This window comes from Cucurbita moschata, unplaced genomic scaffold (assembly GCF_002738365.1).
Source record: "Cucurbita moschata cultivar Rifu unplaced genomic scaffold, Cmos_1.0 Cmo_Scf00016, whole genome shotgun sequence".
NCBI lineage: Eukaryota > Viridiplantae > Streptophyta > Magnoliopsida > Cucurbitales > Cucurbitaceae > Cucurbita > Cucurbita moschata.
The window spans coordinates 2,778,660-2,805,692 of NW_019268532.1; the positions used below are offsets into that span (position 1 = coordinate 2,778,660).

At 36.5% G+C, this 27,033-nt stretch overlaps 4 protein-coding genes across 7 annotated transcripts; 1 reads left to right on the forward strand and 3 right to left on the reverse strand.

The window, feature by feature from the left end:
* Positions 1–931: 931 nt before the first annotated feature.
* LOC111454556 (protein OSB1, mitochondrial-like) lies at positions 932–4,811 on the reverse strand. The gene is made up of 4 exons (XM_023096056.1): positions 4,350–4,811; positions 3,807–3,945; positions 3,060–3,144; positions 932–1,488 (listed from the first exon to the last, which is right to left on the reverse strand). Exons 1-4 carry the CDS (start codon positions 4,649–4,651, stop codon positions 1,205–1,207), a joined length of 810 nt encoding a protein of 269 aa, XP_022951824.1. The 5' UTR covers positions 4,652–4,811; the 3' UTR covers positions 932–1,204.
* Positions 4,812–6,578: 1,767 nt separating this feature from the next.
* LOC111454552 (mitogen-activated protein kinase kinase kinase 5-like) lies at positions 6,579–12,594 on the forward strand. Its single transcript, XM_023096051.1, has 11 exons — positions 6,579–7,105; positions 7,255–7,962; positions 8,057–8,144; positions 9,048–9,110; positions 9,199–9,362; positions 9,490–9,565; positions 10,420–10,476; positions 10,544–10,669; positions 10,789–10,998; positions 11,079–11,173; positions 11,691–12,594. Exons 1-11 carry the CDS (start codon positions 6,753–6,755, stop codon positions 11,788–11,790), a joined length of 2,040 nt encoding a protein of 679 aa, XP_022951819.1. The 5' UTR covers positions 6,579–6,752; the 3' UTR covers positions 11,791–12,594.
* A 1,119-nt stretch (positions 12,595–13,713) lies between these two features.
* On the reverse strand, positions 13,714–17,844 carry LOC111454558. 4 transcript variants are annotated; one of them, XM_023096059.1, is made up of 4 exons: positions 17,559–17,843; positions 16,733–17,206; positions 15,462–15,670; positions 13,714–14,084 (listed from the first exon to the last, which is right to left on the reverse strand). In XM_023096059.1, exons 2-3 carry the CDS (start codon positions 17,174–17,176, stop codon positions 15,485–15,487), a joined length of 630 nt encoding a protein of 209 aa, XP_022951827.1. In that variant the 5' UTR covers positions 17,177–17,206; positions 17,559–17,843; the 3' UTR covers positions 13,714–14,084; positions 15,462–15,484. The 4 variants fall into 4 exon arrangements, with proteins under 4 accessions (XP_022951827.1, XP_022951828.1, XP_022951829.1 ...); XM_023096060.1 differs by lacking the exon at positions 13,714–14,084 and adding an exon at positions 14,271–14,533; XM_023096061.1 differs by lacking the exon at positions 13,714–14,084 and having other exon boundaries at positions 15,426–15,670; positions 16,733–17,227; positions 17,559–17,844.
* Positions 17,845–20,048: 2,204 nt separating this feature from the next.
* LOC111454401 (transcription factor MYB44-like) lies at positions 20,049–21,032 on the reverse strand. Its single transcript, XM_023095879.1, has one exon. The coding sequence runs from the start codon at positions 20,899–20,901 to the stop codon at positions 20,227–20,229; it is 675 nt and encodes a 224-aa protein (XP_022951647.1). The 5' UTR covers positions 20,902–21,032; the 3' UTR covers positions 20,049–20,226.
* Positions 21,033–27,033: the final 6,001 nt, after the last annotated feature.

The window sequence follows — 27,033 nt, forward strand, 5'->3', positions numbered from 1 at the left end:
TAACTCAACTAATTAAGATATATTTTTTAAGAAGTTTGAGATTTTAATTTTTCGGTTCATATATTGAACTCAAAAGAGAAAAATGAGTTACGAAGAGATATTTTAAGTGACGCAACATAATTTCACAATCAATATCGAAATAAAGCACTAAATAATTTGTTTCTTCTTTTCTTGGTACTTGTAGAATCATGTAACATTCATTCAATAGAAAATTATGAAAATTCTTGTACGTAGTATTGTGTAGTATTAAGGGTTCTCTTGATTATTGGCTTTGGGCTAGACAATAATTCAAGAAGTAGATTCTCATAATCCCCAAATTAAATTAAATTTGACATGGAATCTTACCCCATGCTTGATGCAAAATCGCATAATAGATCGATATGAACATCATGAATTGTTCCGTAATAAAACCTATTGTTGCTGATACTTTCTTCTCGTTCCTTCTTCCATAACCCGAGCTCAAAGTAGGAAGAGATAAGAGGACACTATGGAGAATGTGGTCAAAAATCCATAATAGACTCCGACCACAACGACCGAATTGATTATCTACATGAAATTGAGACTTTCACCCTAAAATTTGATTATCATTTTTACAATTTCTAAGATTTCAAGCAACTTTTGTGGTAAATTGCATTTGAATCATTCAAATCACACCTTGATCAAGTTCAACTACAAAATAACCCAATTTAGAACAACGCTCCGAATCTTACTTCTAAATCTTTGATCTTAAGGAGGTAATCTAGTTCTAGCCGTATCTCTTAGATGATCTAAATTTTGTACAAAGAGGTATTAATTTCCTTTATTCAAAGGTTCTTGCTTCTATAAAACTATCTATCTGAAGATTAGAATCGACTACAGAGAACTTAGCACATCCCAATTTCTAATATAGACAGTTATAGCACAAGAAGTATTCATGCGAAGTAGCTGAAAGTAGAGGGAAGATGAAAAGCCAATAAATACCTCTTACATGTAACTTCAATCTACAGATGATCCATTTGCTTCGTTTGAGCCTTAATCGCTTTGTCGACCTTACACTACGAACATTACATATATACAAACTAATGTTTCGACTTTCCTCCTTCAATGTTCCTATTTGGACTGTGACAATCTATCTATGAAACAGATTTTGGGCTCATTTAAATATTGTTCAAGCAGAAGAAGCAATGAGGAAAGCACACGATACCTCGGCTGCAAGAAGGCTTCTTCAGCTACATAACCACTTGGACATGCTAGAATCAGAACCAAAATGATCATCTTCATCTTTTTTTACCATCTTGGTGTCGAGTAATTCGAGCTGTTTTCCGATCCATGGAGGGTCCGTTGCCCGCAGCCACAGGACCTCGCCAGTACTCTTGTGTTTAAAGTCCGGATGATTCGGATTTGGCTTTTGGTTTCTGTTATCCCACCATTCATGTGGACTGCTGAAGAACACTTGCCACAAATGCAGGCGTTCCCTGCATTTATCCTTACAAGCATACCCTGTAGTACCTAAAAAGAAAAAAGGTGACATAAAGAGTTGGATTTACATTCAAACGAAGATTAATAAAGCATTAAACAATTGTTTCAGAAGAATATTGATAATTACTTCAGAGCCATAGCTGATTGGCTTATCTTGCACAAATCACATACCCCAATCTCACAGGAAAATTATCTATCCCTCTAGACAACCCTTTTACTGAATCTTTTTATCTATTATTTTTATTGTATCTCTCTTAATGTAAATATTTATTTTCTTGTTCAACTATTCCCTTCATTATGAGAAAATTTGGAGACATCCGAAATGATATTTAAATGCAGTAGAAAGGGTCTTGCAGTGCGGAAATCTAGAGTAAAATGCTTCAAACTTACGTATAAGGCGTTCTCTATAGAGTTTTAAGCTTAAGGTGCTGCAAACATAAAGCTTGATTAAGTGAAATACATAATATATGCTTGTAAAAATAGATTCTATAAGCAAAGTTGATTGCCAACTATGAGATTTTTCTTGGGCATAAATTTTCCATTTTAAAAATAATAGATAAATTTTCATTAATTGACAAAGTATAAGGAGAAAAACAAGGTAACGATGGAAAAAAAATTCATGCAAAGTGTATTTAAGTGCTTTAGAGCCTATGTGAGCCCGAGCGAGCTTGGAGAGCCTAGGTGCAATTCTAAGAACAGATAGTGGGAGGACAATATGCTAGGACGATCTTTTGGACAAAAAGAATAGACCAAAGATTTTCATAAGTGATTTCGATAGTTCCACCTTAAGTAGCATAATCACAAGGAGAAATAAGAAGGGAGTTCTCTGCATTCTATCTATCAAGAACCAAATGTATATAGAACACTCTTTTTCCTAAACTTGTCGCCCAAATGAACTTAGTTAATTGCAGAACTGTAACAGCCCAATCCCACCGCTAGCAAATATTATCCTCTTTGAGCTTCCCTTCTGGGTTTCCCCCTCAAGGTTTTAAAACACGTCTATTAGGGAGAAGTTTTCACACCCTTATAAGGAATGTTTCGTTATCCTTTCCAACCGATATGGGACTTTACAGGAACACAATTTGGAACACTTGGAGTTGAGCTTGAAAGTGTACGACTTGCAAGAAAGAAAGAACAAAAAGAAAAGGCCTCACTTCTCCTAGAGTTCCAAACCATTTGTTCTCTCAAAGCCTAACCTAGTACGAGCAAAAGTTTGAGGAAAAAATGATTCCACTCCTCAAGTTCTTTGTCAAAGAGACTTTTCCCCAAACCTATAATCCACCATTGAGCCTCCGTCCTTCAATGTTAGAAATTGCATAAATATTTAGGAAAGAAACACACAGTAAACTGCCATCCACACAAATACTTGCATTGGCAAACAAGAAAAATATTCCTCATTTTATCTTTCAGATGCCATAGGAGGAATGCACCCTCGACATCACGTCAGTTAAATTGACAAGACCCGATTCATGCAACAGACTGAAATGAGTTTCAGCAGAAACAAATTCATTTTTCAACAGTTAAACAGAAGAGAACTTATTTATTTCTATATGTAACAAAAAGATTCCATCAACTGAAAATGCAAAAGGTTCAAAACATACCCTCTTCATGTATCATGCCCAGAGAATCTTGACTTTTTGAGCCTCGAGCATTTTGTCGAATGTGATTCAACTCTGACACAGTTAACTGCAGGGAAAACAAGGAGAAAAAAAATAGATATAAAATTAGTAATCTTCAGTATGATCATGTTGAATATGCATTCCTAGTTAAAAGAAGTGTCACAGAGAAACCTAAATCACAGGGAACTGATAAATTAAATTCCTTTTGGAACCAAATAAGACTTCAGGGAGAAGGGATATACAAAAGTGAGGGGATGGATCTCCTGAACTCCACAGATATTACAGTGAGGACGACTTCCGAATATTACATAAGTTAGACTATGTTTACAGAAGGAATTTATAAGTTGTGGTAGCCTGGAAGCACAAATGAAAAAATGAAATGGATAGCGTGTTCTTGTAGTAAAGAACAGAGACGGAGGACAGCATCTCATCGAAAGAATGAAAACGATGTGGTGCTTCAATCCAAACTGATCTTGAAAATACAAACACATCTTTCGGTTTCCAGATTTTAGTAACAAAATTTACAGTAAATTTTCTGCCAATTTCCTAAATAACTTAATATCCTGTATGTCTATAAAAATACTTGAATGATCAGAAGATCCTCATAGGTTTAAAAGGAAAACAGAAACCCTAACTGGCTAGGATCACAACATAACAGAGTACTGAAAATTTTGACAATGAAAACGTTAAAAAGAACAATATCTTCATGTGAATACTTGAACATCCAACCTCATAAGATAAGAAAGACTTCCCGCACTTATCAGCCTTCTTATAAGACTCTAAAGTACCAGCAACATAAATGAAGTCATTCGGTTTAAGACGTTCAATGTATGATTCAGCCATTTCTTCCCACAGTTTCAGCAAAATCCTGCAAATATGCATGTATAAGGCCATGAACCAATACAGGGGAATTAGGCACATACTGAAGAACAATTTTTTACAACATTATTCAAACCTCTGATAGCCAGAATGATAGCCAAAACTAGATTCCTAGGTAACAACATGAACCAGCACGAAAGAGGTCTAATAGGTTATGAGCAGAAAAGAATGTATAAACAGAGAAAATACAAAACTTATTGGTCCTAGATCATTGAAATGCATCCAACTAAAAAAAGGCCTGCTATATTCACTGTGCTTGAATGTCGATTTAAACAAAACAAAACAAGAACAAATAACACAAAAATAACAAAACAAGAACGTGATGTTCATACAGCGGTTACGAACGGGACTGAATCCAATTTTTTTTATAAAACAAAACATGCAAGAATTTACCTAGAACTGCTGTTAGAATCAGGGGAGACTTTAGCTCGAAGAAATGTCCAAGCATAAACTGTGTCGCCATTCCTGGTATGCACTTTAAGCGGCTGTTCCACCGTACCAACGAACTTAGCCGAGTTCCACTTAAATTTTAGACGATTTCTGTGCACCGAACCTCCGTCACTGGCATCAGTGGCGACGCAGTTCGTCGATTTAGTGCTTACTGACGAAAACGAAGAGAAGAACGCTACCGGCGGCAAAGGCGATACAGTTACTTGTCTAAGAGCAAGTAGATGGCGAAAGGCCCTCATAGCCATCGGACGATTGTGCGGAGGACGTCGACGGCGACCTTGACGGCGATCAGTCCAGTTTTCTCGGCTGAGTTTCCCGGTACTTTCGAAGGAGAACTTGGCGCATTTTTCCGACGAGCACGTTTGCTTTTCCAGTGGACCTTTTAATTATCTCGCGAAAATTAGGGTTTAGAAACTGACCTTTTTTCAAATTAAATTATTTAATAAATTTCTAATAATGTCTTAAAAAATGCAATAATTCAATAAAATATTTGAAAAAAATAAATAAATATGGATTAAAACAATATATGAAAAATGAATATAAAATTATTATTCCAACAAAAAAAAAAATTATAAAATTAGATTCTAATATAATTTTAAATGTAATTATAATTAATGTCATATCGGAATTTATTAATTTTTAAATAAAATTATAATTAATTTAAAGATATTTAAATGGTTAATATTGTGAATTTATATTGTAATTAAATTTATTCGTCTTATTTCTTTTATATTTCGAAATACACTTTAAAATTCCACGTGTACACCACATGTGCTAGCACGTGTCTATTACTATTTGTTTAAGAAGTTTCATTCCTAATGTTATACTTCAAAATTGATGGGAATATAACTTTAAGCAATTTTATTATTGTAAAAATAACACAAAATGACGTGAAATTAGACGTGGGATCTCACTATCCATCTTGTTGAGGTCAACATTTTGCTGTTACAGCGCCAGATGTTTGACTCTGATATCATTTATAACAGTTTAAGCTTACCGCCAATAGATATTGTTCGTTTTAGCCTATTATATATCACCGTCAGCCTCACATTTTTAAACATGTCTAATATGGAGAAGTTCCTGCACCCTTAAGGAATGTTTGGTTTCTCTGTCAAGCTGACTAGGATCTCACCATTAATGAATTATTACTATAAAATTTTGACTTTTTCGATCCAAAAAACCCACAAAAACGCTAATTTTTTATTGTTTATTATTATTATTTTTTGACAAAAGCCTCATCGGGTAAATTTTTCTTGACGAGTATACTTTGTGTTGGAAAAATTACTATTTTTTCAATGTATAGCGTGTCGATTATCTCCATATACCATTTTTTTAAAAAAAAAATTCAAATAAATTAATAATTAATTAGATATTAAATTAAAATTTTAATTATTTATTGAATAAAAAAATTGAAATTTTAAGGAAATACTAAACCATTTTTAAAATCGTAAGGATCAAACAAGTCCAACGACGAAAATTCAACTAATTTAACGATAAATAAATTCAAACTTTTTAAAGGAAAATACAATTTAAAATATGGTAAAGGTCAAATAAAATATAATTATAGAAATTATAAGAAAAAGGGGAAAAAAACAAAAGTCAAAGTCTTTGACTCAATAACTGCGACTCGGCCTTTAATGAAAGAACCCACAGCTGACGTGGCACTTAGTGTGAACACGCGCAAAAGCGCAACGACTTTAACTCTCGTCGCATGTTTGGCGCGTAGACACCACTCGCTAATTTTTTTAGGTAAAGTGTAAAGCACGCGCCATAGTTGACAAAAGAATATAAAATCTTTGCGATTTTCCCCCAACGACTTTTGTATCCCGTCCGTACGCAATTTGGACTTGGTAACATTGACTAATTTTAATTTGGTCCATTAATTTAATAATTTCCAGAATTTTAAATTATTTTTGAAGTCAACGTGTCGTCTTCTGGGAGATGAGAAGATCAGATTGATGTTGGTCGTCTCTCCACCGTCCGATTTCCTTTTTTTTTTTTTTTTTAGGAAAAGAAAATTTCCATTATTGATTATTCAAAACCCATTAACTGGAATTGACATTTAAATAAATAAATAAAGAAAGAAAGAAATAATAAATAATAAATAAAAATTGGGGTTTCCTAAGATAGGTCGAAGGAACATATCCAAACCACCAGAAAATATGGTTAAAGTCGGTTTAAAGAAAAAGCGAAGGAAAAATTTTTAAAAACTTTTTTTTTTTTCCGGGAAAAATAAAAAGGAAAAAAGACGGTGGGAATTTGCGTTTTGCACATGTGGCCTTAACCGGCGGGCGGCGGCGGCGGCGGCGGTGGCTCCGGCCAAGAAACTTCAACCAGCATAACTAGATGCCTTTCTTTCACAAAAGCGCTTCGAATTCTCGGCTTCAACAGAAAGCACCAGATTCTGTTTTCTCCGTTGGTCCACCGGAGCCGCTCGCTCAGCGTCGGCTTACCAGGCAGAGGAAGCTCCGGCATCTTACGGATCGAGATATTCGCTTTGAACAACCTCGATCGTTTCCTGATTCTCCCGATTTATTGTCAAAATCTAAAACAGGTCTTGGAGGTTCCGAACGTTGGTCCTCCATTGCTTTGCCGCAGCCTTTACCTCTGCCAGAGTTCTTTCCGATTCGAAATCCAGAGTCAGGTTCTTGGAGTTCTGGACAAGGTCGCGGTGGATCGCCTTTTGAAACTCCGGTCGGGTGAGTTTTCTCTTGTTTCGACTTGAATTTTGCCCTAAATCTGATGAATTTTTCGTTTAATTTCCTTCGATTTCTATCATATTTTGCCCTAATAATGAGGTTTTGACCTAATTTATTTCTTTTGGTAATTCTGTTCTTGAAACTGTTAGGAAGAGCGCCGATCACGCAACAGCGAAGAGTAGAAGTTCCGGTAACAATCAAAGGCGAATCGCTACAGATTTAGCCTTGGAAGTTGCTAACGGACATACAGGAGGAACCCAACCTGTAAATTTAGGGAAATCGAATTTGATTAAGGATTTTGTTTTTAGTTGTTTGGATCAACATCCAAACAACAAAGCCAGGGGTTCCCCAACTCATCCGAGTGTTGAAAAGGGTAACCACAAAGTGAAACAGAAGATTTCGACGTCGAAGAGTGCACCGACGAGCATCTTTCCGAGTCCTGCCGTTAGCCCGCGAAGATCATGTACAGGAGATCCTTTTGTTTCTGGTTTGACTCGCCATGAACATCAGGAATCTCCTTCCAATAATTCTCCCAAAGTACCATCCCTTAAAACTCCAAATAGTTCTCAACCTTCTCCTCTGCAAAGCCCGGCAGCTCGAAGTTCCGTAAGCAATCCCAGATCTTCTAATGATACGCCATTTCCTCTGCATCATAAGTTACAAAAGAATCATAGTATAGGTCATGTCAATGCCCATCCATTGCCTCTTCCTCCTCCATTAGTAGCCTCGTCACAATCGTCTCCCCAATCTCTTCCATCGAAAGAGAAACCATACATTTCATCTGTGAAAGGTCAATGGCAAAAGGGAAAGCTTATTGGACGTGGTACGTTTGGAAGCGTTTATCTCGCAACAAACAGGTATGAATGTAAACTAAGCTTTTCGCCATTGTTATATTTACTTGTATGAAAGCGTCTATGAAGTCATCCTCATAGTTACTTGCATACATTTTAGCGAGACTGGAGCTTTATGTGCAATGAAAGAAGTTGACCTCATTCCTGATGATCCTAAATGTGCTGAAAGTATAAAGCAACTAGAGCAGGTATTAAGTCATCTACTTTCTTGAATTCTCGTTCAGTCTATATGTATCTGTTGGTAGTTTAGTTAATCCTGAAGATCTGCTGCCCCTTATAGAAAGAATTCTTGGCAAAAGAGGTGCTATGAGCAACCTTCTTCCTTCTTCCTTGTCTATACTATTGTAATAGTCCAAGTCCACCGCTAGCTGATATTTTCCCTTTCGAGCTTCCCTCAAGATTTTAAAACGTGCCCACTATGGAGAGGGTCTAGCCCTACTCCGACCAGTGCCTCGCATCGTCCGATGATGGGCTCTGATACCATTTGTAATGCCCAAGAGGACAATATTTGCTAATGGTGGGCTTGAGCGGTTACAAATAGTATTAGAGTCAAATAACGGGCGGTGTGCCAAAGAGGACACTCGGCCCCCAAGAGGGGTGGATTGTGAGATCCCACATCGATCGAGGAGGGGAATGAAGCATTTTTTATAAGGGTGTGGAAACTTCTCCCTAGTGAATGCCGTTTAAAGCCTTGAGGGGAAGCCCTTGATGGGAGAACCCCAAAAGGACAATATCTGCTAGTCGGCTTGGGCTGTTACAACTATCACGTAGAAACAAGCATACAGCGCTTAATGGCGGGTATGAGGTTTCCAAGTTTGAATTTACTGTGCCGCTGTAAACACGAGGAAGCCGCCCATGGCTGTACACATTACTCTAAAGCTGGATAAATCTTACCTTCATTTGTTGCTCTCTTTGAACTAGAAAGACCAAATCTATGAGTCCCTACTATTCTTCCTTTGATCATATCATTTATACCATCTCGAGCTTGCTTTTTACGGGCTTCGATGCAATAAACATTAGTAGATCGAATAATGAATGAAACGATCGTATGATGTTTAATTTCCAGCCATCTAACTCCGTTCTTGTCTCAGGAAATTAAAGTTCTTAGTCAACTTAAACATCCAAATATTGTACAGTATTATGGAAGTGAAATAGTAAGTGTTCTATCTTATCTTTACGTATCAGGAATTACTTCTACCAGCATTACCAACTCTAAAATTTGGGTTCATTTTTGGAATGTAGATTGGGGATCATTTCTACATATATTTGGAGTATGTTTTTCCTGGGTCAATAAATAAATTTGTCCGCGAACGTTGTGGAACCATTACAGAATCTATCGTTCGCAACTTCACCCGACATATTCTCTCTGGACTCGCTTACTTGCATAGCACAAAAACGATCCACAGGTGCGAGACGAATCCCTCTCTGTAAACAGATAATCTCTGTGATGAGTTTTTTTATTCCCATTGTTGAAGACAAGATGAACTGGCAAAAGAAAGTCATTGGATTCGACATTTGTTGTGCTTTCTGTAGGGATATCAAAGGTGCAAACTTGCTAGTTGATTCATCGGGCGTCGTCAAACTTGCAGATTTCGGGATGGCGAAACATGTGAGTTTTCAAACGCTAGTGAATATTGTTTTCATTGCTTTCAATGTTTTTCCCTCTATAATCACAGTGTAGCCTCGTTTTTACCGTACTTCGGGCATGTTTGGGAGTAATTCTGAAATGGTCAAGACTCGATTACTTTGAAAGGGAGCCAGACAAAGTAATTTTTTGTAACAACCCAGGCCGACCGCTAGCAGATATTGTCCTCTTTGGGCTTTCCCTTTCGGGCTTCCCCTCAAGGCTTTAAAACACATCTGCTAGGGGAAGGTTTCCACACCCTTATAAATAGTGGTTTGTTCTTCTCCCCAACCAATGTGGGACATCACAATCCACCCCCCTTCGGGGTCCAGCGTCCTCGCTGGCACTCTTTCCTTCCTCCAATCAATGTGGGACCGCCCCCAAATCCACCCCCCTTTGGGGCCCAGCGTCCTTACTGGCACACCGCCTCGTGTCTATCCCCATTCAAGGAACAGCGAGAAGGCTGGCACATCGTCCAGTGTCTAGCTTTGATGCCATTTGTAACAATCCAGGCCCACCGCTAGCAGATAGTCCTTTTCGGGCTTTCCCTTTCGGGCTTCCCCTCAAGGCTTTAAAACGCGTCTGCTAGGGAAAGGTTTCCACACTCTTATAAATGGTGGTTTGTTCTCCTTCCCAACCAACGTGGGACATCACATTTTTGGTCATTCCAAAATCACTCCAGAACACGTTCTTCCTTTTCTTATATATAATTTTTTCAACTGCTAATTGCTTATAAACTTTGGTCATTGTCTCCTCTGAAGAATTTTAAACATCTTGGAAGAGATTGAGATGTTCCAGAGGCTTAAACTCGACTGATTTTTTTTCTTTCTCCTACTCAGCTGACAGGGCAGTACGATCTTTCGTTGAAGGGTAGTCCGTATTGGATGGCTCCGGAGGTATGCGTCAAAGTCGACTTTATTTTTGAAACGACACGTTCTCGTTTAACTCTGAATTCATTTTCAGGTCATAAAGGCTGTTATGTTGAAAGATGCCAACCCTGATCATGCTTTGGCAGTTGACATTTGGAGTCTGGGTTGCACCATAATTGAAATGCTGAATGGAAAACCTCCATGGAGTGAGTTTGAAGGGGTGAGTTTCTTAGTTAGTTTTTGTTCTATTTTCTTTAGACAAAATGGAGTCAGCACCTAAATTCGGTCGTTACCGAAACATCATTGAACTAACGATAAATTACGTTTTCGAGTTTCCAGCATCAAGTTATGTTCAAGGTGTTGAATAAAGCCCCTCCTATTCCAGAAAAGCTATCTCCAGAAGGGAAAGATTTCCTCCAGTGTTGCTTCCAAAGGAATCCAGCTGACAGATCAACAGCAACGATGCTCCTTGACCATCCTTTCGTAAGATCCTCAATCGACTCAACCGTTTCAGTCCCGACATCAGCATTTTCAACGATGAACCTCGTGGTTAGTTTTACTTTTAGAACTTTATTTTTTAGTTTTATGCCTAGAAACCTCGTTAATTTTCGCATTCTACGCTCTCTCAGGTATTGAATCCTCAAGATCCTGTTCCTCCCAAAGGAGATCAGGTGCAAAAATCTCCTGGAACGTCGGCTGCAAATGGTTATCTGCCATGTCGTAGGTAGCTATACTAACTCTTGCTCATACACTTATGTGAGATCCCACATTGGTTGGAGAGAGGAACAAAACATTCCTTATAAGGGTGTGGAAACCTCCCCCTAACATACGCGTTTTAAAACCTTGAGGGGAAGCCTGGAAGGGAAAGGCCAAAGAACTGTCCAGGTGGGCTTGGGCTATTACAAATAGTATCAGAGCCGTCCAGGTGATGTGCCAACGAGGACGTGGGGCCTCAAGGAGAGTGGATTGTGAGATCCCACGTCAGTTGGAGAGGGAAACAAAACATTCTTTATAAAAGTATGGAAACCTCTCCCTAGTAGATGCATTTTAAAATCTTGAGAGGAAGCCCAAAAGAAAAAATTCAAAAGGGACAATATCTGTTAGCGGTGGGTTTGGGCTGAAACACGTACTTGTACATATTCTCCTATTTTTTTTTTCTTCTTGTTGTCCATCCATTGTACTTGATGTTGATTCTTGCAAGCTTTCCTTGCAACTAACCTCCGTTCTTAATCGACTCGCAGCCCTTCATCGAACATTCCGAGCAATATTCCTGCCAGTGCCGTTAATAACCATCACTTTTCTATCTCAAGGACTCATAAAAGGGAAGTACCACACCTCTGAACTACAGTTGTGGATATATTTACAGGCAAATCCTAGACCCGAGGAGGCTGGCGACATGAGCTGGGATAGAGTTCATCGTTCCCACGCCTCGTTTTAACAACAAAACTCAATCCTTTTTTCGAACAAACTCTCATAGGTCTTAGAAACCACCAAACTTGAGGCCTTCCATCATTGTTTGAGCAATTCCCCTGACTTACTTTTTGTACTTATAGCAATGGTATCACACTTGAAAGATGATACTAGGAAAAGAGGACATACACACACATTCTTTTTGTACACATTCTATAAGCAGGATTAGATTTGGATCTGTATATAGTTAGGTCGCATTTGCGCTGGCTCGATCGCTCGATCGCTACAATGAAACTCACAGCGCTGGCTCGTTCATTATATCTCAGTAGACTTCAATTTCTCCATTCAGAGAAGATTAAACACCATGTCAAGCTCAACCCATCAGAAAAAACCTCAAGAACATGGAAGATCAAATCTTATGAGCTTGAAGAGAAAGATTAGAAATATGTTCAATCATATGCCAGAGGCTTCACGTGAGACCGTACTGAGCCATTTCAGCCAATGCTACCATGAAACAGATACCCATAAAATTATGCTCTGCTGCACTTGTTGTTGTCTTTGTTTATCTTTCCTCTGCTTAAATTACAGTGACTTTTTTTTTGAAGTTTTGTAAAGTCTGTAGATTCTAAGCTCTGTAAATTGCTCATTTGGGTCATTTGACATATTTGTTTGTTTATTACTCTTCAAACACACAAAAAAAGGCACAATCTGGGAAAGAGATTGGACTTTTTAACACTCCCAAAGATTCCATCTTTTCTCCCCTTTTTCCTTTCTTTTCTTCTCTCTGGGTTCTTATAATTTCCATCAATTTACAGTAAAGTAAGTAAACCAGGCATCTTTTTCGCCGTTGGAGAGTGACTCTGTTTTCTTCACCTCTCTAATGTCACTCCCAATTGACCAACAATCTCCGCCGGCGCCCGGAATGCAGCAACCTTACGGCGGCTCTGTTGGTCCTGTCATTGGAGTGCTCGTCGTCATCATTGTGTTCGCGGTGGTCGCTGTCGTTGTGGGGCGGCTGTGCTCGGGGAGGAGTATAATGGGTTACGGCCATTTTGACTTGGAGAGATGGGCGGAGGTCAAATGCTCGTCTTGTATTGACGGAAGGATTAGGCCGCCGTCGCCGAGGGTTAATGTCTCCACCGGCGCTGGTTCTCTTCCGGCGGCGACAATGTCGGTCCAAACCCAGCAAGATGAACCAGCTTCTCAAAATCCACCTCCCAACGCTTGATTATGAAGATAACCCAAAATTTCTGTGTTTTTTTTTTTTTTTTAATGATTTTTCTTCATCTGTTTCTTTTCCTCTTTCGGTGTCAGAATTGGAATGATTGTTCAAACTCTCTAAATTCTATCGCCATTTCATTTTGCTTTGCTCGATCCAGCTGGCATTTTTAATTTTTAATTTTAATATTAACTGCAATATTATAGAAATTTATCTCATCAAACTTTTTTTTTTTATAAGTCCCATTAGATAATTTAGGAAATAATTTAAAAATGATCGGAGATTTATAAATAGAGAATTTAGGGAATGATTATGGATTTATAACAGAGAAATACATCTTCATTGGTGCGAAGTTTTTTGGAGGTTTCTTTTTTTAGGAGCTTATGCTGAAAGTGGACATAGATTTTCTATAATTCAAATAAATAAAACGGATTTATAAACCGAGAAATACATCTTCATTGGTACGAGATTTTTTGGGGCTAGTGGACATAAATAAATAAAAAGTACTCGAAAAAAGAGGGATGAAGTCAATGTGCCTTAATCGACTCTCGAATTTGTATTATGACACTAATCAACTAGATAATACATATATTATTGACTAAAAGTTCAAACGATCAAATTTTTAGACCAAATTTAGTTGAAAATGGAAGCATACCTTTAGAGGGCAGTTAAGGACAGGCAATGTTGGCAGCGAGCAGCGAGCACATTGAATGCGATAATCACAAGTAACTGTCAGCTGTTATTCAGTCAACATGAATTAATGCTGCTGAAGAATCAAACATTCACCTTCTTCCTTTGGTCCTTTCAGCCATCTCTCTCACCATTCAATTTCTCTACTTCAGCCATCTCTCTCACCATTTAATTTCTCTATCATTGAATTAGAAATTTGGTGGGTGGAATGAGTCACATTTTCATCGCTAGACCGAAGCTAGACCGAATCAACTTGTGACGACTCATGTCTAAAATTTAGAATTCAGATTTGACACCTAATAGTTCCGACATTCTCCCGCAACATGATCATATTACCTACTACTCGCTTCTTAAGAGTGGTGAAGACTATTCCACAAACAAATAGAAGTCATTCTAGCATATTTTATCCTCACTCGCATGCATCCTAAAAAAATTCTTAAGAGGTTACCCGATATATAATTGCTCTTGTGAGCCATTGTAAAGGAAAAGTGCACTTTGTTCATATACCCAACATATAATTGCTCTTGTGATTGAACCAATGTAAAGGAAGTTGCACTTTGTTCATATAGGTAGTGACTTTCGATTCTTTTAAGCCTTGATCACTATATCCTCATGATTGCTCTCATTCAGATGTAGATTCAATTCATTCATGTATCCACCTTTACTCGGGTGTCATATACTTACCAATTCTTGCCTTAGTTTGTCGCGAACCACATCTTATTAGGAAGATGTTTCATTCTAGTACCATTTTTGCAACGACCCATGCTGTCATTACACATTTAGAGAAGTTCAATTTCTAGAATCAAAAACATAAGGCTCACAAGTTATAAATTTTATTTATGAAATGAATTTTACCTTTAGTTATACATTTCCTAATAAAAGATTTGATATAAATATCAAAACTCGAAATATTATTGATAGATCTTTCTTATGTTTGATGTTGATGACATTTTAGTTTTCCACGTACATCTTATATATATTCACAAAACCACTCTCAAACATAAATGAATGATAATGTTGAGAATGGATGTAACGACACAAATCCACCGCTAGCCGATATTGTCTTCTTTGGACTTTCCTTTTCGGGCTTCTCCTCAAGGCTTTAAAATGCGTCTGCTAGAGGAAAGTTTCCACACCTTTATAGAGGGTGTTTTGTTCTCCTTTCCAACCAATGTGGGACATCACAATGTCCAAAGAAGACAATATTTACGAGTGGTGGATCTAGGTCGAGCCAGACATTGGACGATGTGCCAGCCTTTTCGTTGTTCCCCAAATGGGGTAAACACGAGGCGGTGTGCAAGTAAAGACGCTGGCTCCAAAGGGGGTGGATTTGGAGGGGGTCCCACATCGATTGGAGAAAAGAATGGAATGCCAGCGAAGACGCTGGGCCCCGAAGGGGGGGGTGGATTGTGATGTCCCACCTTGGTTAAAAAGGAGAACAAAACACACTTAATATATAAGAGTGTGGAAACCTTCTCCCGAGTAGTTTTAAAGCTTTGAAAGGAAGCTCGAAAGGAAAAGCCCAAAGAGGATAATATCTACTAGCGGTGGAACTGGGTAGTTATAATAGAGCATATAATATTTTATATTATAAGCTCATAAATTAATTAATTCTAGCTTCATGGTTTATATATATATATTATTAAACACAACACAATTCAAACAAAAGCTTAAATTAAAATCCATTTCATACCCGTTTGTTCCAAATGTCTGTTTTCAACATGGTGGCTGCTGCTTATTATCTGATCCAGGGAGTGTTGTCGGGCGCTTCAGTTTGAGAAGATGAGAAAGTCCTGCAATTACATGAAGCCGACTGCTTGGAATACCCGTCTTTGCTAGCGCCTTGCCTTGTTTGTCCAAAATCACGAAGCAAGGAACATAACTAATATCATAATGAAGAAGCTGCATAAACATGTAAGCAAGAACATTACCGACAATGCTAACACAAACCACCCATTCAATCAAACACACCACATATTTCAGTTCATATGATCCTTTTACAAGATAAATATCCATAGAACTATGGAAATGAGATCAACACGAACGATTCTGGGTAAGCTTTGAACACGCAGGGCGATTTGTTGGAAACACGAAAAGGATTTGAAGAGTGATCCCCGGGCAATCATTAAGTTATTAATGAAAATGTAGCAAGGGGATTAACAAATTTGTAACAAACCCAAACTCACCGCTAGCAGATATTGTCGTCTTTGGATTTTAAAACGTATCTGCTAAGGAGAGGCTTCCACAGTCTTATAAGGAATGTTTTGTTCCCCTCTCCAACCGATGTGGGATTTCACAATCCACCCCCCTTGGGGGCCCAACGTCCTCGATGGCACCGTCTGATGTTTGCCTCTGATACCATTTGTAACCGCCCAAACCCACCGCTAGCAGATATTGTCCTCTTTGGGCTTTCCCTTTCAAGCTTCTCCTCAAGGTTTTAAAACACGTCTGCTAAGCAAAGGTTTCCACACCCTTATAAAGAATGTTTCGTTCCCCTCTCTAATCGATGTGGGATCTCACAATCTACCCCTCTTGGGGTCCTCGATGGCACACCACCCGATGTTTGGCTTTGATACCATTTGTAATAATCCAAACTCATTGTTAGTAGATATTGTCCTCTTTTGGCTTTTCCTTTCGAGTTTTCCCCTCAAAGTTTTAAAATGCATCTGCTAAGAAGAAGCTTCCACATCCTTATAAAGAATGTTTCGTTACCCTCTCCAATCGATGTGGGATCTCACAATCCATCCCTCTTGGGGTCCCAACGTCCTCACTAGCACACCGCCCGATATTGGCACTTATACCATATGTAACAGCCCAAACCCACCACTAGCAAATATTGTCCTCTTTAAGCTTTCCCTTTCGAGCTTCCCCTCAATATTTTCAAACAAGTCTACTAGGGAGAGGAATTTTTTACCATATATTAAGCTACGAAAATATGATGTTGTAAGAGGGAAAGTTGAGCACCTCAGGCAGCCATTTATCATTCTCTGCATCGGCCATCACAATGTTAAGCCATTGTGAATTCCTTGCCTCCATCTGCGTAACAAAACCAAGCAATGAACTGCACAGAGGACATTTGGGCGAGTAGAACTCAATGACGGTGGCTTCTTTCCCACTGGCTAACGCTGCTGCAAATGCCCTATTTTCTGCCTCTCCTTGCTCTTCAGGACTTAGCTTTTTTCTAGACTTAGATATCTTATTTCCATCAAACGACAATGGTTTAAAAGCATTGACCCGTGGAGGTGATGACTTTGAAACTTCGTTTAAGAAATTGGCAGCAAAGACACCCACATTTTGCAGTGATTTGAACAGCCAAGGACCCTCAAATAAACAGTCTGAAGGATTTTTAGGGTTCATGTCCCATGGCCATTTGAAGCAAAAGAGAGGCTGTTTCGGTGTCGAACGCATTATTTTCCTCTAAAAATTATCACCAATCCCCTGCAATTGAAACTTCCATTGCTGAAGACATTCAAAGAATTCCAGTTTCTAATAAGAACAAAAAAAGTTAACCTAGATTTTCAATTTAACTAAAACTCAAACTTGAACTGCGAAACTCTGGAACTCGCGATACGTGCGCCATTTTAATGGATTTAAGTTCGCATTTCAACAAGGAATCACCACAGAAATTCGCCGTCGATTTTGCTTTCGAATATCTTGAATCTTAGTTCAAGAGATTCAGTGGATTATTCGGAATTCTAAAACCTAAGTTCTCGAACGTTTTCCTTTCATTCCATTCACGAAAAGACAGTAAAACGAAAGGATTACAGAGAGAAATGAAGGATTCTATTACCTTGTTGTGCTTCTTCCAGAAGCGCGGTGCTCGAAACTTGTGAGTTGCAGATAGCTTGGCCTGAAAGAGAAGGGCGCTACTGCGCAGCAATTTGGCTTGGCTGAATATTATGCCGATGCGCTAAGGAAGAAGACGACGACATTGAGAAGGCTGTGAAAGAAAAGCAGGGCGAGCGGTGGGGCGGATTTGGAGATCGATGGCTTCTCCTTTGCCTTCATTTCTGTCCGTCGTTGAGAAAGGATTGAGTTCGGAATCCGGCGGCGACAGTTTCGTGTTGGGCCAATATTGGGCCTTTCGTGAGTGTTTAAATCTTGTGTGGGCCTTGTGGGGTCCACCCGGTCGCTTCTATGACGATGCAAACGAGGCTCGAGGGCTTGTTAAGGAAGGCGGCAAAGATTGAGAGTAAACCGAAAGGCGTTTTCTGGTCCCCTTGAGTCGAGTGGTACTGGTGTGTGGGAGTGTGGCACGACGAAACAAGGGATACACTAACGTCTTTACTTGAGATCTGAAAATTTAAATGAACGAGAAAATAGAAAAAGAAGTAAATTCCTTTCGAGTTTTGCATTCAGCCTTCTGTTAAGGCCGATCCCACGACTTTTCAGAGAGGTCACACTGTAGCTTCCGGCTTCTCCCACGAACCCTGAAGCACATTTATTGAAAAACAACCCAATTTTCATAGAAGTATCTGATCAATATACGATTAGGTTGTAAATAATCTTATTTGGCTAAGATGGTCATTTCAGAGGTCACACTGCACCTTCCGACTTCGCCCACGAATCCTAAAGCCCATTTATTGGAAACACAACTCAATCTTCACATAAATATCCGATTGATATAGTTTAGACTTAGCTTATATCTCCAAGGTATCGCAACGTTTTGAGGACATTAAGAGTGGTGCGTTGAATATCCACTCGCATCATCAAATCCATTTTTGGGACGTTAATTATCGTTCGACCTGGTTGCACCTTGCTCTATAACACGGCACTGCAGTTCTCGATAAGAGCTATAGTCTCGTACTCTCCTCGACCTCTCTCCTTTGATCCGAGACTTTGCGAGATTTTATATTTTAATCCAATATTCAAAGCGTTTAAAAGAGCGAAGGGGGGATTAATGAGATCTTTTGAGCTAATTAATTAAAAGATTTTACAATCAATTCAGATCAGATATTGTCATTAAATGTTTATTGAAAGCTTATGATACTCAAATATTTAACTGCACCCCTAATTTAGTAATATCTAAAACCACACAAAGCCTAACATTGGGGCCACCAAGCATGTGCCCCCACTGCCTTTATTCCTTCTTAATTATTATATACATTTCTTTTTTCTTATATTTTTTTTAAATTAATAATTAACTCTTAAATTTTCGCATATACCCGACTCTCCACAATTGTATGATATTATTCACTTTAAACATAAGCTCTCGTGACTTTGCTTTGGGCCCAATAGGCCTCGTAACAATGGATATAGTATTATTTCATTATAAACTAATGATCATTCCCTAAATTAGCAGAGGTGGGACTTTCATCTAACCGATGTTAGTTACAAATATTAATGATGCACTCTGTCTTGTAAATATTTGATATTTAATAAGGGTGTTCGTGGGTTGAATTAAGACATTTCTAGACCCAACGAAATGGTTGGAATTGTTAATTTTTTAATTAAAATAAACCGTATTAAATAATGAACCCAACCTAATCCAACTCTAAATTTGTTGGGTTTGATTGCTTTGGGTTTTTCTCAGTCATTTAATCAAATTTTTGTTTCTCAGTCATTTAATTAAAATTTACCGTATATATTTTGAAAATTATTACTATTATTTTTTTAGAGAATAAATAATTATAAAATTAAATAAAAATATGTATATATAAATAAACGTAACTAAATAGGTATATTTTAAGAATCCATCAACCAACACAAATAAATTTATAATCTAAAATAAAGGGTACGTGTTGGGTTGATTTAATCAGATTTTTACCATAATCGAATTTTTCAAACACTCCTGTTATTTAACTTTAACAAAATTTTAGCCGTTAATTTCATGTGTACGGTGAATAAACAGAATTGTTTTTAATAGAAAACAAATGATTTGGTCGATTAAGAAATATCGAGTCATTCCTGCCACAAACCCAACCAATCTAAAAATTAAAATTCTTAAAATTAAAATCTGGAACCCAACTCGTGCAAACAGCATAATATCTTGTCTAATAAATATTTAAACGGGAGTATTTATTTAATAATTATTTTGATAAATTAAATTAAAAAAATATGCAATCCAAACAGAAGGAATCTCTCTACTCCCCCATTTGCCATTTAATAAATATATTTATGGAAATAATAAAGATAGGAAAGTTCGTAACACATTCATTCTATGATTCCATATTGTTTTAAAAATTAATTTCAATATTATAAAATACACACATTTGACAGTTGACGACCTTATCTAATTCCATTCAAACCTGCTTTTTTTTAAAAAAAATAATATTATGCCAAAATAAAAGCAGTTGAAATTAATTATAATATGCCAATACATGCCAGGCTGTAATGCCACGTTGGAATTTAAAATTCTTTTTTTTAATGAATCATTATATTAACAGGAAATTAATTAATACAGCTTTTTCTATGGCCAAAAAAAATTAAAAAAGACAGAGAGGACTTTGGCATATTCGTTAATGAAACTCTTGATTTTCCAAAAACGTCGTCGTCATGTACTCTCTCACCTCCCTTGCTACCACATCCCTCATTGCATCCCAAAACCCCGCCGGAAAACTCTCAATCCGCCGCTCCTCCGCTACAACTCCGCCGCTGATTCCCGGCGGTGCTAGAGTCAACGCAGTCAATGGGTCATCCTCTAACGGGACGGAGAGTTTCAAATCAGAATCAGTCACGGCATTGGCATGATTGTCAGGGGTAATTCCGTCAATTGCTAAATGATGTTGTTGGTGTCTTGCTCTTCGCTTAAGCGTGGAGTTCCAGTGATTCTTAACGGCATTATCGGTCCGGCCTGGAAGTAACCGGGCAATGGTAGCCCACCGGTTCCCGAACCGGGCATGAGCCGCTAAAATCGTCTCATCCTCCGTGGCGGAAAACGGCCGGTGCTCGACGTTTGGACTCAACTGATTACACCACCGGAGACGGCAGGACTTCCCGGAGCGGCCTTTAATGTAACGGCTAATCAAGGACCAGTTTCGGGGTCCATAGCGGTCGACGAGTTGGATGAGAATCCGATCCTCCTCCGCACTCCAGGGGCCTTTGATCTTCTCCGGGCGGCGGGAGGGGTTGCCGGAGAAGGAGGAGTCGGAGGAGGTGGAGGAGGAGGAGGAGGAGGAGGAGGAGGTTGTCATGGTTTGGAGAGAGAAAAGAGGAGTGAGAGAGGGCGGAGGGGGTTGTTTGGGGGATTTATATGGGAGGAGAGAGAAGGTTCATGAATCTGGTTGTGATGCATAATCCAATGGCTTTGAGGTAAAGACTAAAGAGGGAGCTTCCAGGAAACTGGATTCTGTAAAGTAGGTGGGGAGTACGTACTAGATCTATGTACCCTCTTTTCTTTTTATTTTACTTTTTTAATTTATATATATATAATTTCTGTGAGCCAATTTGCCGCAGTGTGATTCTGCATTGTCTGTTTTTGAAATAAATATATATATAATAAATATATATATAGTGGGATTTCTTGGGATATTACATGATATTTTATTCCGTGGGGTTGTAAATTAAATTGATTAATTAATTTGAATTGACTATTATGTGTTTGTATTGAATTTTGGTCTTCTAACCCTTCTTGATCTTTCAAGGGTTGGGATCGATGGAGAATTGTAACATTTCACTGTTAAAATTTCTTATAACGGACGCATTTTAAAACTGGTTTTAAAACTTTGAAAGGAAGCTTGGAATGAAAAATTCAAAATGACAGTATTTGTTAGTGGTCAGCTTGGGCTGTTACAAATGGTATTAGAGCTAGACTCTGTGTGGTGCGTTAGCAAGGATATTGGGTCTCAAGGGGGGTGGATTGTGAGATCTTACATCGATTGGAGCGAGGATCGAAACATTTCTTATTAGGGTGTGGAAAACTCTCCATAGTAGATGTGTTTTAAAACTTTTAGAGAGAAACCCAGATCGAAAAGTCCGGAAAAGGTAATATTTGTTAGCGGTGGACTTGGGTTGTTACGAATTGTCTCAAAGCTAGACATTGTGTTGAGTGCTAGCGAGGATGTTGGGTCCTAAGAAGGTGGATTGCGAGATCCCACATCAATTGGAGATAAGAACGAAACATTATTTATAAGGATATGGAAAACTCTCTCTAGTAGATGCGTTTTAAAACTTTTAGGAGGAAACCTTGAATGGAAAGCTTGGAGAAGATAATATTTGTTAGCGGTGGACATGGGTTGTTGTGAATGGTATCAGAGCCAGACACCGTGTGTGGGCCAGCGAGGAGGAAAGTTCGGAGAAGATAATATTTGTTAGCGGTGGACTTGGGATGTTATGAACGGTATCAGAGTTAGACATCATGTCGTGGGCCAGCGAGGACGTTGTGCTCTAAGGAGGTGGACTGTGAGATCCCACATCGGTTGGAGAGGAAAACGAAACATTCCTTATAAGGGTGTGAAAAACTCTCTCTAGTAGACACGTTTTATCTCGATAGGAAGGCTGAAAGAGAAAGCACAAGAAGAGAATATCGTTTGAACTGTTACTGATATAGTCAGACTCCTTACACATTGGACACAAGTAAAGTCACGTACCTTTATAAGAAGAGTGCTCTCTTTTCTTGACATGAGTGTCACATCTTTGTGATGGAACCTATAGATTTGTAGGATGAGATGGGCATCCACTTTTGTGATCCTCAATCCTCATCTTCGGCTCGATTATTTGACAACTGAAATGTTCTATTGATTTGTCTTAAGGGGTCTAATTCAGCTCGAGCCTATGTACTTTTTTGACTTGGTGGGTCTAGATTTCGTAGTCATTCGTAAGTCAGCCGATAACGTAAAATAAAAGGCATCTAAGGTAACCCTAATTTAAACTACATTTTACATTGAATTTTTTTGAATTCCTTAACTACAAATATAATTCATTAAATTATTCTTGCAAATAAAATATAAAATAAATTTACATAATGGACTTCAAAATGCATAATTACAAAATAAACAAGAATTAAAATAAATAATTTAAGACTTAGAAGGTAGGGATAGGTGAATAGGGGCAATATCGGAAATTGGAAGAAATAATTAAATCTGGTAAGATAAGGAAGATAATAATAAAATCATTCCCCTGGACATGACAGTACACCCAGAGCTGTTTAACACTAAACATTTACGTTTCTAATAACACACACTAAATTTAAGCCTACCATCTTTGACTACTTTCTCACATTTTACAGCTGTAAATTTTACATTTTAACTTCTCTACGTTCACATTTTACAGCAGTAAATTTTTTATTTAATTTTCGGGACCAAAAAATCCCCACAAGAGATGTGCATGAATGGAGTGCCCCATGTAATTTTTTCTCCATTGTTTTTAAAAAAATATTTTTTTACGGAGAAAAAATGCAAAATTATAATTTTTACTGTTAAAAAAAATAAACAGAAATCTAATATAATATAATTTTTTAAAAATTAAATTTATTATAATATATCATTAATAATATTTATAAGAAGTTTTTTATCCCAATTTCATAAATTGTAGGTTTATTAGCCAAAATAAATATTCAAATAAAATTATGGTCAATTTATAGAAAGTTGTGCAATTTAATTGTAAAATAAAAAAATAATAAAAATTAATTTACCATCATTTGTAATATATATATATATATATATATATATAAAAGCGAGATCGTCCCTGACCGTTATTTATCTAATAGAGAGAAATCACTGTCGACTTCCTCCCTCATTCTCTGTCTAAACGTAAATTTTTCACTTCATTCAGAAGCTAATTTTATGGACTCCCGATATAAACCAAGATATCTATCCTCGTTATTGTACTTCAAAAAATAATTAATATATTGTAATAAATAAAATTATTTAGATTTTATTTATTTATTATAATAAATAAAACTTTGTTATTTATTTTATTTTTTTTAAAATAAAATTATTTAGATTTTTTATGCTTAGTGGACTATTTTGTTATTTTATATTCGCCCTGCATTTCGGGAAATTACTGAATTCAATTTTTTTTAACCATAATAATAATGATTAGATTAAAAACATGATTAATTAGATAAAATGAGAATTAAAAAATATATATATATTGCTGGAAATCTTCCACGCCAGATGGACCCACGCCAGGCTGGAAAAGAATCTCACGTGAATCGAGTTGAATCTCTTTGACCTTTCGCACTCCCTTTCGGTGTGGCGTAAATCTTACGTACCACTATCTTCGTTCATTTTTAAGATCGTGTGATTCACGCTCTTACATCGCACGTGCGTAATTCCTCTCTCGTAATTTTTGACGTCCCCGATTACATCAACGGAGCAACCCACGTGGCAATTCTTGCAGTCCACTGGAGCGCGATTTGAGTTGTGCAAGGCAGTTGAGCCGTTAACACAATATAAAATAATATAATCCAGCTGGCAACTCACTGTAGCACACCGACTTTCAGTGTTCCCTCTAAACTTGCCTTTTCTGACGTGGAATTTTATATTTCATGAAGACTTTATATATTATTAATTTCTTTTGTTCAGTATTAATTGACAAACATTTGACCTACCCTATAAAGTTAAATATTTATTTAAATTTTTTTTATTTATAATCTTTTTTGTGATATAATTAATAATAATTTTTTGCAAAATTTATTTTAAACCTTTATAAATTATTTATTTATTTGAAAATATATACATATATTATATTTAAATATACCGAACTTTTATTCACAAAATTAAGATAATTTCCAGCCATTACAATTATAAAATACTATATATTTTTTTCTTTTTTTTTATTTATTGTTATTAATATATATATATATATATATATTTATTGTGAACATTATAAAACTTTATCTTTACCCGAATTTCTCGCCATTTTCTGGATAAAATAATATAATATATGTCAGAAATCACGACTCTCTAGAGTATAATATTGTCCACTTTGAGCATAACCTCTCATGCTTTTACTTTGGGCTTTTTCAAAAGGTCTTATACTAATAGAGATAGTATTCCTCACTTATAAACACGTTATCATTCTCTAAATCAGCCAAACTCACTCCTAATAATTCTAATAAATAAATAAATAAATAAATATATATATTAAAAAATGTTTGCTTATAAATGAGTCTTTAAATTTCCACAAAATTATAAATAATAGAATATAATATTTTAAATATTTTTAATTTACACTATATTTACAAAAGAAACAAAAAATACTATTATTCGCAATATTTTTAAAAGCACATATTTAAATTGCATATAATGTAAAATTTATAAATACATATGAATATATAAAGAAAAGACCAAAAATTATACAGATCATAATGAATGTGTCGGACATAAATAAACAATACGATGTGAATAAAATTTCCTGTCTGCTACATATCAATTACATGTTTTTTTTTTATTGTAAAATTGATTCTTACTTCCTAATAAAAATTTACAAGGTTTAAGATTGAGGGTAATTTTTCTTTTTACCTCAGTTAAATAATATAATATAATTATTGAAAAATAAGCGGTAACCCTATTTTTTAAATTTAAATCTCTCAACACTAAAAATAAATATATATATATATATATATATATAAATGATATTTTAAATAGACGTACCAATAGTTGATATACGATAGAAAATTTTGTTATATTTGTAAATGACGTGACAATTAATTTTATCGTCAATTTAATGGGCTTCCCCTCAATGACACTCGTTCCTTTTTCCAATCCATGCAATCCACCTCCTTTGGGGAACAATAAGAAGGCTGACGCATTGTCCGGTGCCTGATTTTGATACCATTTGTAACGCCTCAAGCCCACCGCTAACCGATATTGTCCTATTTGGGCTTTCCCTTTTGGGGGTATCGTCTGGTGTCTGGCTCTGATACCATTTGTAACGGCTCAAGCCCACCACTAGCAGATATTGTCCAAGTTTAGACTTTCCCTTTTAGGACGTAAGCCTTTCTTCATTTGGACTTCGCCCTTAACTTTAAGGCTATGTCATCTTAAGGTGCTACTAAACGGAAGGATCTTATCAACGTCCATGAATGAGAGGATTATTGGGAGGGAGTCTTACATTGGTTAATTCAGTGGAAGATCATGGGTTTATAAGGGGGAGAATACTATCTCTATTGAGATGAGGCGTTCTTGGAAGCCCAAAGCAAATCCATAAGAGCTTATACTGAAAGTGGACAATATCATACCATTGCGGAGAGTCGTGTTCTCCTACCTATATTTTAAAGATTAAAAATTATATATATTTATTTGGGGGCACGGTTAATAAATAATTGGTTTGGTAAAGATTGAACAAGAAGAAAGAAAGGCGGTGGATATGTAGGAAGGGGGAGGGACCAGCGTGTCCCCCTCCAACCCAATCCACGGTCGGCGCGGCCCTTCCCGGCACGGAGGGATGGCGGGGTTTTTCATTTTGTCCTTATCTTCTCCACGTCAAACATTTAGTTAAATGGTTGTTATAAAACTTTATTTTCTTTATTATTTTTTTATTTTTTTAAATTAAATACTTTTGTAGGCTTAAAATCCAAATAAGAAAAAATAAATATTAATATTAAATAGTTTATATCATGTATTTAATTATATTAATACTCTAAAGTATTATATATATATATTTTAAATCCACCCATATAAAAATAAATATTTACGTCTTTAAAAATACTCTTAAACTTTTGAGAGTTTCAATATTATGTGTTTTTTTTTTAAATCTCAAAAATCTTTTTACCATTATACTCAAAACATACGTATGAGTAATATTAACCTTATTTACGTTTTTTTTTTAAATTCTTATCATCAAAATGAAAATTATCTAACGACCTTTTGTAAATTAATTTCAAATTTTTTAATGTTATTTTTTAAAGTTTATGAGTATTTTTTAAATATATACGGTAAAAATATTCAATATATATATATATATATGTTTTGAAATTTTTTAAAACGTGTTTTTAAAATTAAATATTAATTGTCTGGAAGAGTATTTTTGAATTTTTTTTTAGAGCTTACACAGTATTTTAAGAATATTATTGAAACTTTTACAAATTTGGAGTTAATGATTGCCATAAAATACAACGTTCAATAATATTTTTATTAATTTAGCCAACGATTTATACGTTTAAATCATAAATGAATTTGTTTGAAAAAATACGTCACGAACAATTATTATAATCGACAAAAAACTATTTATGAGAATTTTAACTTGTTCGATAGTACTAAAAATTTGGTTGAGAGGAAGACTCGTGAGTTTTGGGCACGTCTCGAGGGTCGGTGTTGGGTTAGTTGCTTTACGTACATTTTTCACTTTTTGGACGGGCTTGACTTTTGGGGCATTTTAAT